The sequence below is a fragment of the Macrosteles quadrilineatus genome, unplaced genomic scaffold (genome assembly GCF_028750875.1).
Source record: "Macrosteles quadrilineatus isolate MER2022 unplaced genomic scaffold, UCM_ALF_1.0 Scaffold_3__2_contigs__length_128488019, whole genome shotgun sequence".
Classification (NCBI taxonomy): Eukaryota; Metazoa; Arthropoda; class Insecta; order Hemiptera; family Cicadellidae; genus Macrosteles; species Macrosteles quadrilineatus.
The window spans coordinates 12,754,910-12,770,555 of record NW_026542596.1 but is presented as its reverse complement, the minus strand read 5'-3'; the positions used below and the strand labels follow the sequence as shown (position 1 = coordinate 12,770,555).

General features: G+C 37.2%; 1 protein-coding gene across 1 annotated transcript in view; it reads right to left on the bottom strand.

Moving 5' to 3' along the window:
* Nucleotides 1-5,437: 5,437 nt before the first annotated feature.
* LOC128990688 (integrator complex subunit 5-like) overlaps nucleotides 5,438-15,646 on the bottom strand; it is a 39,283-nt gene continuing 29,074 nt past the window's right edge. The window contains exons 11-17 of the mRNA XM_054413207.1: nucleotides 14,269-14,501; nucleotides 12,945-13,156; nucleotides 12,181-12,272; nucleotides 11,321-11,504; nucleotides 7,759-7,847; nucleotides 6,815-7,031; nucleotides 5,438-5,726 (exon numbers count right to left, since the gene is read on the bottom strand). Of these exons, the coding sequence (XP_054269182.1) occupies nucleotides 5,502-5,726; nucleotides 6,815-7,031; nucleotides 7,759-7,847; nucleotides 11,321-11,504; nucleotides 12,181-12,272; nucleotides 12,945-13,156; nucleotides 14,269-14,501 (1,252 nt within the window). The 3' untranslated portion in view covers nucleotides 5,438-5,501. The remainder of the gene's footprint in view (nucleotides 5,727-6,814; nucleotides 7,032-7,758; nucleotides 7,848-11,320; nucleotides 11,505-12,180; nucleotides 12,273-12,944; nucleotides 13,157-14,268; nucleotides 14,502-15,646) is intronic.

Below are 15,646 nucleotides of genomic sequence, written 5' to 3'. Positions count from 1 at the left end.
GCTTTGACTTTCTCTTGCCATGGATTTCTTCTTGAATAGCTATTAAACCTATCCAGAAAGTAACGCGCGCCGATCTCGTACATTTGGTGCGTGCGCACTCGGCAACTCTCATGAGCGTCAGATCGGCCATTTTTAATCTGAATGCACCATTTTCTCAGAACTTTCATTCATTACACTGTTTCCTTAAACTTCACACACTTGGCGATAAATGTCATATCGGTTTTAAGTTTTTTGCCAACAAAAACCGTATCACTGATCGCCCCTCTTAAATGGCGGGATTTTCAATTGCAGCGCTCATCTTAAGTCGAAATTGTGAAAAAAAGGGCAGCGCCAGAATGCTCCCGTTGCCACGGCTGGACGCCGACTGAGTTTCCGAGTGCGCACGCACCAAAATGTACGAGATCGGTGCGCGCCTAGCGGCGTCAGAACAAAACGTTCTTTACTTTCTGGATAGCCCTCGTATCATACAATTGTGGTTTACCCCACTCAGTTTTTTTTAGGATGCCAGGACACATATCAACGCATATTTTTGTAGTTAAATTTTTTCCCCTGTAGTTTAATTCTACTACATGCTGTAAACAAGATGACATTATGTTTTAGCCCGATTGAGATCCGGCCCACTTGCAGATTTTATCCAGCCTGCAGATAGCTAGGCCATTGAAAGTTTATAAAAATCCTATCAATAGCAAACACTGATGATCATCTCCCACGATCTTGGCAACACTTTACTGGTGATCGTGATTTACTTACAATATACAAAATATATTTTAATGATTTGTGTATTGCTACTGATACTAAAGTTTGGAGCCAGGAATGAACCAAAGGAACGTCAACAATAAATGAAAGCTCCCACATATGATATTACTAGAACTCTCGGTCCATATTATATACAAGGGTAATTCAGTTTCCGTTAAACGTTTTACACTTCTTATAAACTCCTATAATGTGACGTTTTGTAGTAGATAGAAAAGATTTATGTCATCCTGTGTTTTCTATTATATGATTACTATAATCATTATGATTGTATACTGTTTTATTAAATAAATTCATTATTCATTTATGTGGTCCAATCTGGACTAAATACCCATGCAAAAAAGGTTGTCATGGATGCCAAAACCTTAAAATTTTTCATGCTGATTTCAATTTGCCTTCAATTTGTTATACAACTGTATATAAAATGTTGTCATTAATCTACATGTTAGCCCTAGTAGGCTATACGTTTTCAGCTGCTATTAACAAAACGTTGAATGATATGGATTATGATGTGTTGGCAACATTGAAAGTATTTGTAGAGCCAACCACGTCTCAAGCTCCCGTCACATGTGGACAGGCGACAGTTCCTATGGCTAGCAACAAAACCCTGTACAAAGAATGGTCGCTCTACGATGATTACGACTGCAGCATTTATTACTCTGGTGGTTTAAACAATCAATCCAATTTGTTACTTGTATTTGTATCAACCATACCACTACTATTAATGCATAGAATGCTTAAAAAACTGTAGTTTTTAGATAAATTCTCTTTTCATTAATCTACAGTTTTGGTTTCAGGGTGTCTAGTAGTCGGGAAAATCGGGAAAGTCGGGAATTAGTATTGAATTTCAAAATGGTCTTGAAAAGTCGGGATTTAGTCTTAAATTTGATTTCAAAGTCGGGAATTTTCATGATTTTGCCGCGATCGTCGTCTTGCGTTTACGTAACCGCAAAAGCCAATGATGATGTCTACACGGCCTCGGGAAATGTTCACGATTTTTCCGCGATAGTGGACGACGACGATGACGTTTTCCGAAACCACGAGAGACGACGATGACGTTTCTGTGACAGCGGGAGACGACGATGACGTTTCTGTGATAGCGGGAGACGACGATGACGTTTCTGTGACAGCGGGAGACTACGATGACGTTTCTGTGACAGCGGGAGACTACGATGACGTTTCCGTGACCGCGGGAGACGACGATGACGTTTCCGTGCCCGCGAGAGACGACAATGATGCCTACACGGCCGCGGGAAAGGTTCATGATTTTGCCGTGATCGCGGACGACGACGATAACGTTTCCGTGACCGTGGGAGATGACGGTGATGTCCAAACAGCCGCGGGAAATGTTCATGATTTTGCCGCGATCGCGGACGACGACGATGGCGTTTCCGTGACTGCGGGAGACGACGATGACGTTTCCGTGACCGCGGGAGACGACGATGATATCTGCTCGGCCGTGGGAAATGTTCATGATTTTGTCACGATCGCGGACGACGACGATGACATTCCGTGACCGCGGGAGATGACGATGACGTTTCCGTGACCGCGGGAGACGACGATGATGTCTACACGGCCGCCGGAAATGTTCATGATTTTGCCGTGATCGCGGACGATTACGATAACGTTTCCGCGACCGCGGGAGATGACGGTGATGTCTAAACAGCCGCGGGAAATGTTCATGATTTTGCCGCGATCGCGGACGACGACGATGACGTTTCCGTGACCGCAGGAGACGACGATGATATCTGCTTTGGCCACGGGAAATGTTTATGATTTTGTCACGATCGCGGACGACGACGATGACGTTTCCGTGACCGTGGGAGATGACGATGACGTTTCTGTGACCGCGGGAGATGACGATGATGTCTACACGGCCGCGGGAAATGTCCATGATTTTGCCGTGATCGCGGACGATGACGATAACATTTCCGTGACCGCGGGAGATGACGGTGATGTCTGAACAGCCGCGGGAAATGTTCATGCTTTTGCCGCGATCGCGGACGACGACGATGACGTTTCCGTGACCGCGGGAGACGACGATGATATCTGTTCGGCCGCGGGAAATGTTATTGATTTTGCCGCGATCGAGGGAGATGACGATGACGTTTCCGTGACCGCGGGAGACGACGATGACGTTTCCGTGACCGCGGGAGACGACGATGACGTTTCCGTGACCGCGGGAGACGACGATGACGTTTCCGTGACCGCGGGAGACGACGATGATATCTGCTCGGCCGCGGGAAATGTTCATGATTTTGTTGCGATCGCGGACGACGACGATGACGTTTCCGTGACCGCGGGAGATGACGATGACGTTTCCGTAACCGCGTGAGATGACGATGACGTTTCCGTGACCGCGGGAGACGACGATGATGTCTACACGACCGTGGGAAAGGTTTATGATTTTTCCGCGATCGCGGACGATGACGATGACGTTTCTGAGACCTCGGGAGACGACGATGATGTCATTGATGTCTACAAGGCCGTGGGAAATGTTTATGATTTTGCCGTGATCGCGGACGACGTCGATCACGTTTCTGTAACCGCTGCAGTCAATGATGATGTCTCAACGTACAGTACGTGGAAGATTTCATGATAAAAAAAACCAAATTTGCTAGTTAGAACTTTTGATTGCTGCATTATTTCTTTACTTGAAAACACCACATTGTCATAATACTACTTTATGACAAAGACAGGGGTTGGTGTAGTATTATTCAGAAAATTTTGTTAAGCTTTAAAAATTGGTATCGGTATCAAGAATCGAGAATCGATACATTTCAGTATCAACACCCACTAATTGTTGAAAAAACTAGTCTTGAATAATCTGGAATTAGTCTTGAAAAGTCTGGAATTAGTCTTGAATTTTAGAATGGAAATAAACTAGACACCCTGTGGTTTGTTGTTAGCACTGTACTGAATGAGGGCATAGGCCCCAATATTTTTTTGGTTGTGGTAGTTAGAATAGCACAATTGCAATTTCAAAATTATGTGATCTACTTTTTAACTTCAACAATGAATGCAAACCCATAAGAAGCACAATGCCTTTGTAAAAAGTTCAGTCTGGAAATATTTCAATTTTCTATGGTTCCCGCAGCGGCCGCTTGGTAGAGTATTGCAAGCGCGCAGCCAAGGCAGCAGAGACAAAGAATCTGCTGAGAAATAGAGAGAGAGAGAGTAGCGCGGCCGTGCGAAGCTCATTTCGGCGGCAAAATTCCAGTCTGACTATTCTCCATAAGCATTTTGCTTCCTTAAGGGTTTTTATTTGTTGACTTCAACCAAAGGCCTGTAAATAAACATCTAATCCCCCCCCCCCATGAAATGCTGTGATGATAGTTATGTAGAAGTCCCTGAGGGGAAATTTATTAGTATACTCTGACAGTATTCTTTGGTCAATGTCATCTGTCCCAAAAATCTTCTTTTGCAGTCTTAACTTCTGTTAAAATAATAATATTAAAGTTGACTGAAATAATGAGAAAAAGTTTTTAAACATTTGTTTGGAGCCCCTTATGGCCTAAACTATAGAAAATACCCAGTATTTTTCACGCTGAATTTGAAAAAGGCTAAAAATCTTCATCTTCCTTTCCTTGAAGTATTAGTCACTGCAAGAACTTGGGTTCGTTTGAAACTACAAAAGGAACCTTTCATTTAACCACATTTTTTCCTAAATGCAATACCATCTTCTGGAAACTCAGGACTTTTTCCGACTGAAAACGATTACATTTTTGGTTTTAGCGTGAAGAATTCAGTAAAGAGACACATTATAATGCAATTTTTATTAGGGTGGGTTATATTACCATTAACTATATTTACACTAAAATGTTAGGTGTATTTTAATACAAAAATGTATCTCTTGACACTTTATATAAGTCATCGTCTAATGAACAAAAAAAATACTAAAGTATGTACAATGCTGAAGATGTTGATAGATTAGCCTCTAAAGCAAGTGTAGGCTCTGGTATTTGTCGGTTTGCAACATTTATGGACAGGCGACATGGTACCGAAGATGCATGCTGATCCAAACTTTAACCAACTTAGCTGCCACTCATAACCTATCGAATGAATTTGCCAAATTTAGCTTAGTTTAAAAAATGTATGGTTGTATCTATACCATATAACATTGTGCATAAGCTTGGCTTCCTTAGATAAAGCCATGAATAAACCTAGGCCTGTATGGTAAAAAATAAGGTTTCCGAGGGAACCGCAGTTAAAAACTGTGGTAAATTCAAACCTAATGATTAAAACATGTCAAAAATGTCTCTCTTTTTACTTTGTCACAGTATTCACACCTTAAAGGATAAATAATTTCAAGTTTTAATTTAAAATACCTTATGTTACACGCTCTTACAGAAAAAAATTGTCTTCATAACAACACTATGATGCTTGTGTTTCCAACTCGAACGGTTTAGTCATGGTAGTCAATCAAACGACCACAATCGCCAAGAATGTAGCCTAAACGCCACAAAGTAAACGACCATTTTCAAAATTTGGTACAAAACGTAGGCTTTATTATTGCTAATTATAGCTCACAAAGTCTCTATCTATGAATAAATTACCGATGGTTTAGCACATGGCCCTCATAGTATACATGTCACACAGTTGGTACAAAGTTTAAACTAAAGTAGGGTAATTAATTGCACAACCTAATCAATGAGTTAAGAGGTTTAAGAAAATAAAATTAATGCTAAATTAAAAAGCAATATATTAAAAAACAGTTATTACATATTTACAACACAATTTAAAAAAATCTATGGTTCCGTTGGTGACATGATGAACAGTTGAGCATAAAGTTGACCCATTTTGCCGATGTTCCGTTGCAATATCAGCCGGAAAGTCTCTGTGTACTGCTTCGGAGGTCTGGACAGTGCTGGGTCTCGCCACATGGTGCCGCTGGCGTCTTGAGTGAACAACGCAGGCGCAGGTACATGGTCCCGCATATAGTTCCACACACACTCTCGTAACAGCAACACCACCTAGGAGACAATATATGAAAAATTGCATAAAGAAGTTCTGATGTGGGAACAATCAGTAATATGACACTGTTTTGCCTCGAAGACCACCATATGTAGATAAGTCTAAGTGAAGAAGTTACAATGTTTGCCTTTTGTTCTGTTAAAAGGTTACTGGTTCGATCTGCATCGGGTTAGAGTCAGAACCAAGATTCATTTTACCATTGGGCTATCAATAAATTAAGCTATTTAGCAGAAAGTTGGTGTAAGATAGTAACAGGACCATGGTTTGGGTCGTTTTCTTACAATAATGCTGGTTGACACAACAAGTGGACTGTTAGTTCCCTTTAAAAATAAACGGTATCAGCATTCTGACACATACTTTCTCCCATAAGATTGTCAACAACCTTTATCATGTGTAAGCGGTGAGAGTAAATATACGGAAATGGGATTTGTACAATTTTGTTCAGAATTTAAAGGACTACAACATACTAAATTTTTAAATCGTTCGGGCCATTTTTGGGGAAATCCGATTTTTCCGTTATTTTATGGGGTTTTTACGGGAAAATAACATAATTTACAATAACTTTTGAACCATAATTTTTACAGAAATGGGATTTGTACCATTTTTTCAGAATTTAAAGGGCTACAACATACTAAATTTTTATCAAAATCGATCGGGCCATTTTTGAGAAAATCCTATTTTTCCGGTCTTTATGGGTTGTTATGGGAAAATCCCTATAAAAAATCAAAATTTCAAAAAAATGAAAAAAACGCCTGGAGATACCATGGATTAGAACCTACATACCAAATTTCATCGAAATCGGACCACAGGTGTAGTCCCTAGCTCTGTACACATCCAGACACACACACAGACTTCACTTCGAAAACCACTTTTTTGGGTCCAGGGGGACCCTTAATATATCCACTCAAAACTCAAACTCGAAAATTTTGACGAAAACAATACTTTCTCCATATACTATGGTATAGGGGGAGAAAGTAAAAACAGCCAGTGACGTAGATAAACACAAAATAAGCAAACACTGGGAGATTGTGGAAGCCTTCTAACTGCAAAAGAACTGGACTTAGAATAAACTGAAATTACAGTCTACCTGTTGTGGAGGCAGGTGTGGAATGGCCAGTGATATGCTGGAGAGTGGAGGGGGAAGCAGCTGTCCAAGAGCCATGACCTGTAGCAGTGAGACTGTACGTTGTACTAGACCTGAGTCCTGGCCCGGACCCTTGCCTTGCTGGGCAGCTGACTGCCACTCTCCTACCAGGACGGCTGCCAAAGCACGTAGCAGTACAGAGCATGTGCACAGCGCAGGCCTGCATGAAATTATTGCGTATTAAACACAGTATATATTATAATTCGCCAAATATAAATGTAAAGAAATATACAGAGCTATCATGTAGCAAAGTTATTGAAATTCCTAAGAGTAGATCCCTGAGAAACACTACATTGTACCGATTTATAAATACATTTCTGCTTCAAAACTAAGTAAATAAACTTTTAAAAAAAAGCAAAATTGACCTTTGGAAATGTAATGTAAGATTCAGGTTTACGATTTGACCATTACTATTTGGTAACTTCCTTAGTAAATCTAGAATCATAAATATCAAGGTTTATGGTATCACGGCTTGGATGTCCAAAAGTTTAAAATAAAAATTGATCTATATAGCTAGGTAGCCAAATGGATAGTGCTCACCTAATAATAAGAAGGTTGCCAGTTTGATCCTGAGAAAAATTTAATCTTTATGATTGTTCAAAACTGGACCCAGCATCACTTACACATTGGGCTTTTAATAAATGACACTAGCTAATGAACCAGCTTATTTAGTCAGAAAAAAAGCTGCCGCCATTTCATTTATTTAACAGTTAACACTCATCGTTGACTAGTCTTTGCCAAACACCGTGGTGGGTCAGTGTCGTAAGAATCTAATCTAATCTAATAATCTGATTTGCATAGGTTTACGGAATACCTCTATGTTCCAATAAATAGTATCTACATCTACATAATTCAACAATTATAAACAGCTCTACAGTGTAACTAACCTAAAGGATGCTATCAGTCTTAAAAGTGTCCACACCACAGGCAGAGACTTGAGGCAGTTGGCAATGTGTAGATCTCTTTCTACTGTTACCTGAATAACAAATTTTACTTATAATTCAATAAATGTTTGATGGCAGTCATAAAAACAATCTATTTAATAGAAAATCAACTAATTATGACAGCAGAACTTCAACTATACAAACTACAACTAACTGTCTCAATTTATGATGGTTGAAATCAGAAATTTTAAATCTTAAAACCACAACCGAAACACGTTTACCAGCCTGGTTAAGGTTACCTACTTTGTATGGTCGCCATTTCATTGAAAAGTATTAAAACTATAAGTACTTAAGTATTACATAAAATAAGAAATCTGACTCTGGACCTAATAACATAAATATGTAACTCGTACACTTGAAAGAAAAATAAAATTTAATTCAGCGGAGCGAGCGAAGCTCTTTGAGATCGGACCTTATGCAAATTATGTAATCGAATCACTCAATAACAGCTGAACATATTAAATCCAAACTTACCAGGGTTATTTTGACAAACTGTGAACATGTTATTAAGTAATATCAAACAAACAAATTTCCATTTGCACAATTGAAAATTTAAATAAAATAACATTAGCCTTATGGGTTGCTATTGCTATGATGGTTACCAAAACAAGGTAAATGTAAATTTAAAAGTTAATAACATTTCGATATAACAAACCTACTACGGTTAGCTAACAAATTACAAAATACAGTACAAAGAAAAGGACAGTCCGAGCATTGATTAATGGTGTATTACTGAGCATTGGGATGAAATAATATGACTACTGTACTGGATTTTAAGAATGATTCATGTTGAAAAAGTTTAAGTGTGCTAATGTTGTTGAAATGTCGACTAAATGTTCTTATGAACATTAACAAATAATTTTGAATCATCTGCTTTAACCAGGGAACACAGAATAATAACTTAATTTAAAATTATAGAACAAATATGCCTAGCACAGCAGAAGAATGTAAAATACTAAGCAGTTTATTAAATAAATAATATCAGCATATATTTTACGACCAGCCAAAAGTATAAAAAAAGGCCTTTCATTATAAAGCAAATCTTAGGAAAATCTACATTCCATGTAACTACAGAAGATGATGATGTTTTGTAAACAATCATCAAATTGATCAAGAAATATTTGGAGCCAACCTGGGAAATAGATGCTGAAATCAACAAGATAAATAATTTAAACTCCACTTTTGAACACATTTTATGTATATAAAATTTATCAAGCAATAATGCGCCGTTTACTAGGTTGATAACAAATATTATGAAATTACACAATATGCATAATATTCATGACAGGAAGTATAATAGAGCACTAGAAACTGTCGTTAAAAATAATACTGTAAATCATTAGACATCTTGACACTACGAGTGAACTAGATAGACTACTGTATGAATCATAGGTGCATGTGCAGTTCACCGGAAGAATCGCCGCGCCACGTATTACACTTTCAACTTTCACAAATGTTTATAAACTAACTATCCATCCAATTTTGGATATAGATAGATTAAAATAAAATTAGGTTTATCCTCTTTAATTTGACGTTTAATTTGTTAAAATCGGTTCAAAGAAAAAATAATGTCAGTATTTTCCAAAACTCACACAAGAAAGTAATATTATTAAAAGACATATTGTTGTAAAGCCAGTTTCTTCCTGAATCGAAAAATAGAGCCATATTAATGAATACCATAACAGCTTTTCTGTCAGGAGTTGAAATATGACGCGGTGTTTTCTTAAATCGATTCATGGATCCCAGTTCACTCGCCCATAGGTCGGAGGTTGACGTCACAGATGCTTGCTCGTGCGTGTATGACAGTCGAATCCAGGCAACTTCCTATATACTACCCTTGGGCCAGGAACACTATATTTCCCCATTTTATGTAATTGTCTGAACATTTGTTAATTACATAATAATTTGTTATGTTTTCCCCAGTGTTCCAGAAAAACAATAATTTAATGTTGTTCATACATATCTTTAGGTATCATTCATATTCATGATTCTATCTTATACCTAGTCAAAATCGGCATTTCATTTCATAGCATACAGATGTTTGCGGAGATAGGTTGTCGAGCAAGACAATAGTCATAGTTTCTAGTGATCTTCTGTCAGTCACTCAGACATCATCAGTTCTTTTTACTTTGAGGCTTTGGATTCAATACCAATCCCAGAATCACATGTGATCGGGTTGGTGAATCATGAATTGTACACGTGCAATTTCTGCAGACAATTGCTACAATAGCAATAACATTGTGAGAATAAAAGTTCAGCTTGAAGAGCCATTTAACTGTAGGGATTTTAATTGCACTATACTACTAGTATTTGCAGTTTTGGTGAATTTACATAAACCCTGAGGTTAAATTCAATATTATTTTGAGTTTTTAGCGAATTTCCCTATAGGGAAGTAGCTATTACCGTAGGTCTCATAGTAAGACTTAGGCCCGGGACCGATTTACTTTTTCATTTTAATGTCCCCAGAGGCCAAAAACACCATTCGTTCAAATTTTTATATATGTATATATATATATAGATTTATATATATATATGTGTCCGTGAACACGATAACTTGAGTAATTTTTATCCGATTTTGATGAAATTTGGTTTGAAGGTGTAAGGCGGGATAAACTTGAATGAGTTCGCGATCCAGCATGATCGGACCATGGGAACAGGGTTTTATGGGGGGTTTTTTGGAGTAAAAATTGGTTTTTCTCACTTCTTACCCTCAAAACACAAAATTTCCCAATTTTTCTCTAAACCTTCTTAAAGAGCTTAAAAAAACAAACAATTCAGTATATCAAAGTGTTTTTGTACGGTTATTGGTTACGGAGAAAACTAAAAAAATGGTAAATTTAAAATTCCCATGTTATTCTTATGGAGAATATTGTAAAATGTTGTAGTTTGCTTGTTTATGGATATATTTTGATCAAACTTGGCAAATTTATTTATTTTATAGTAAGCTATCAATATTTTACTAAAAACACAATACTTTATTAGTTTCCTTGTAGCAGCAAACCTAGGTACTCGTTAAACCTAATGTTATTTAAATAGATCAATTGAAAATCAATTCGGCCAAATGGAAATTCGCTTAGACGGCAGGTTTGCTGCGGCGGGGGTATTCTGTATTTAAAACAGTATTTTTACCTGCAAATTTTGTAAACACGATTAAAAATTTAATTTTCCAATGTTGCCACGATTGAGGGTGATGACCACAGTACAGAGAAAATTTTCAGAAGTTGTCACGTGAAATGACCAAGCTGTCTGATTTTGCCCTTGATTGGTATTGAATACAAACCCCCAAAGTACCAAGAATTGACGATTCCTCAATTTCAGCATCAAAAGTTGTAATAAAATTGATAGTCAGAATCAGCCTCTTCATATTTTAAAGGTTAAACCAATTAACGGATTGTTTAAGTTCTTTACATTTATTTTAAGAATGTTCACTCTACTCTATATAATTGTTTGACATATACAGTGTAAATAAACCAACACACATACATTCTGTCTGTGATCCACTTACCTTACAGAAGTCTTCCTCGGGCCATGGCAGTCCATTATACATGACATCAGGAGAGATCATCTCTACCAACAGCAGTGCCAGCCTAGTGACAGAGTCTAGAGTGACCTGTGTAGTGTCTTGACAACAAGCCACCACCACAGACATCAGCAGTCTAGTGTTGCTGCAGACCTGAGCCTCAGGTAGACTGCCCAACACACATCACACATTATCCTCACAATTTTATTTCATTTTGAGAATTTATTTGGCATAGATGCACCAAAAAAAAGGGCCAGAGCCCGAGATCGTGAGTGAACTAGTCGAACTAGTTACCCATTGGAAATCAAATCAACAGCGAAGACATTCATGATCATGATAATCTCCCAAAATATCATAAACTGACGGGCTGAAGGTGATCGACGCTCCTCTTGCGTTCATAGATCAGCAAGAAGAGTGTATACCTATGCCATACTACATTCTTACTCGACAGCGTTGGTGCAGCATTGTATCATCTCAGCGAGGGAAAAGGTTAGCTCAGAAGACAATCTAGGACTTTTAAATAAATAATCTGTGTTCATACTTGCTTACAAGTATTTAATTGTGTCTATTATATGTCCTTTCTTCTAATATACCAGTTTTGTAAACGTTCACAGGGTTTTACATCATTTTTACCATTACTGTACTTATCCTCCCATATTATCCAAGTTTTCCCATATCTGAAGTAGTCCCGGTCCCATTACCTTGGATAATCGGAGGTCTACTGTACAAAAATCGGAAGCGACAAACTCAAATTTTAACAAAACTTTTTCAAAATCAATTGTATAATATTAGTTGCTATTGCTTAACATAACTATTTTTGTATTTTGAATATTTGTTAAGTTTACCTCTGCTGATCTGGAGGCAATCGCAACCCATAACCAATCACTCCGGCATGGAACACAGACAAGTGTTTCTGGGCCATCATAGTTCCTGGTGTCTGGAACAATATGCATCATGAATTAATTAATTGATTATATCTTTATTCCAACAAAGTATTTACAAAACTGTACAACACTATTTAAAGGAAAAAAAGATGGGAAATTAAAAGAATAAATCAAATCAACCTTTGCATAACATCTATGTTTAACAAAACTTGTACATATTTTTAGGGGATAAGCCGACATAGGCAGCGAGCTTGTGCATCGACTGTAGTTGCGTCTAGACATATTTCTAAATTTGTGTTATATGTTGCGTATTAAATTATTAGGCCCTATTCATTTTATTATTTTATAAAATTTTAGTATAACAAATTTTGTTGGTGTAATATATGATTTTTTTAACTAACTTATATTTTGGGTTACATTTGAATTTTACTGTTGTCAATCCTACAGTTTTTTTTTCCTTTGTGGATGACTAAATTTCAAGGTCTTTTACCCCATTGTCAAATCTTTTATCTAGAAGAACAAGAATAATTAAAGTTTACACGCACACATAAGTTAAACAGAGGGAACATTTTAAAAACGTTTGGTCTGTCAAATGATCGAACACTACTAAACTGCTGGAGATACCGACGCCGTGGATAGACTGATACGACCTTTACCAACTGATACAAATAAATCAGTTCAAAAATATATATCTATAGAGTGTATTGATTTGGTAAGCAACTGACCTGTTTGAGGTTCTCCTGCAGTAGTGACACGGGGGGAGGGTTGCCACTGACATTCTTAGGTGCTTGTCTGCCAAACAGTGTGCTGGCTGGTGAGTCCAGGACGGCCTCCACTATTGCCCTCAGTGCAGTGGGTCTCGCCCCTGGTTGCGTCTGACACAGCCATGTTAGCATCTTGCAGGCGGTGCGGCACCCTCGCATGCGACTAACACCCTCTACAAACAAAACAACCAACATTATTTTGTCAAGATCGTGATATATGACTATTATTTCACTTTTAACTCATTTCTCTGTCAAGTACAGCTGACTTCCTCTTAATCTACTTTTGTTGAAGTCAAACCGAATAACTTGATGGGTAGATGAGACTTGAGACTTATAGCGTATTTGACCAGTACCAGTTTGATGCAGATTATTTTCCAATTATAATTGTACGACACATATTAGAAATCGGAGACGAACTGCTTGACTATGAATTCATCGCTGAAAAATGAACTTAAAACTTTGGAAGACATTTCATCTGTAGCAAATTTTTAGTAAAAGAGACCTTGGTTGAAGGTAAATACAAAATGTTTTTAAAAACTCCTTAAAGGATACCTTTTGACACATCTTTTTTTTATTCGAAATCTTCTAAATTTGAGAAATATAAATTAAGTTAGTTTTTTACTTTTTCCTCCTATACCATAAGATATGGAGAAAGTAGGGCCTACTGTTTTCGTCAAAATTTTCGAGTGTGAGTTTTGACTGGATATATCCGTTTAGGGTCCCTGGACCCAAAAAGGTGGTTTTCAAAGTGATGTCTGTGTGTGTGTGTGTATGTGTGGATGTGTACAGAGCTACAGACCACACCTGTTTTCCGAATTTAATGAAATTTGGTTTGTATGTAACCATATTATCTCCAGGTGTTTTTTCTTTTTCATTTTTTCAAAATTTTGATAATGGTGATTTCTTTATAAAAATCCAAAATAAAACAACGGGAAAATCAAATTTTCTAAAAAATGGCCCGAACGATTTTGATAACAATTTAGTATGTTGTAGCCCTTTACATTTTGAACATAATGGTAGAGCTCCAATTCCTGTAAAAATTCCGGTTCAATAGTTATCGTAACTTATGTAATTTTCTCATAAAAAAACCTATAAATTAAGAAGAAAATGTATTTTTGAAAAAAAAGCCGGTTGTGATTGAAATTAGTCTTATTTAAAAATAGTTATTTGACGATTCTTATAATTATTAGCAGCAGAGTGCAACCCCCCATTGCTGTAAAAATTACGGTTCAAAAGTTATTGTAACTGATGTTATTTTTCCATAAAAACCCCCAAAAAAAATTACCATCGTGCTGAAGTGTGTTTAAAAAGTAATGTACAACAGCGTGAGTACACCATAGGCTTGTCTGCATCTGTAGCAGCTTTGGCTGAGATGTGAGTGAGCGTTCTATCACATTCATGATGGCATGACTGACAGCCATCGAGTCACTGTAGGTCAGCGCTTTGGCAACACTGCTCATATTGTCTCTGACTGCTGCTACTGTCACATTGAACAGCTGTTTGCTTTTCATCTCCCATCTAAAATACAACACAAGCAATCAGCTGATATTCAGGTTAACAAGGTTTGGTTTTTGATAGATGAAATATTATGACAATTCCCAGTTCAAATTCTTTAACATATTAAAATGCTCACGAAGCAAAACAAGGGCTTACAGGCAAAACAGAACATTTAATTTGAGATTTGGATACTAAGATGTGTTGGTTGGGGATAAGTTTTGTTTAAAAAAGCCGCCATCACCAGGTCCATGACTATGTGAAGGGGGAGAAAAGTGGTTCTTCTTCACCATCCTTATCCTTAAAATCCATCATCCTAGACCAGATCTGAGATTCACACTTGAAGCATGAAAATTGTTAAATGAAAAATTATGCATTTCAATAGTATAAACACAAAACTTTACTTTGAATTAAAAACCAATTTACAACAGACGACAATTCCACTTCAGCCACATGTTCTGTATAGTGTTGTGACATCTCCATTTTATTACAATATGGTTTATATAGTGACCAAGTCACAATCAGCTGTATAACTGGTTGCCTAAGTTGAATGTTTTAAGGGGCAGTCATTGAGCTGATTAAGAAGTTGTTTTTTTAGAAAGGCAGTGGAAAGAAATTTAGATTTTAAGTGCTTATAGATATCCATAAAAGGTCACGCAACATGAACCAGGCGAGTTACTAGTTACTATCTATCCTTTCTTGTCAATGTGTCCAACCACCAAAACTTAGGAAACGTTTTAGTTTTGAGAAAACTGCTGGCATTTTTTGGTATCATTATTATTGTTTATCAGATAAAAAATACCCTCACAAAATATTGTGTACCTACACTTGTTTGGTTTTTTACGCTTCACAGATCGTACGGATAAATTATTGATCTTCTCACTTCTCATTATTATATTTATTCAGTATTGTCTCTAGGATTGATTTATGCAAATATAAAATTGGTTTACCTACCTTACGTCGTCATTCCTAGTTTAGTCTCGGGCGACTAGTTCTGAAACAATTGTTTGATTTTCGAGCCTCTTTGTCTTAATCTTATATAAAATTATTTGAACACATTGTCTTCGCCAATACATAAAAATATAACATTTAATATGTACGAACATTGAGTTGACATAAAAGAATGAGCGGCCAGCCATAACATGCACAACAATGGGCCTGATGTCTGT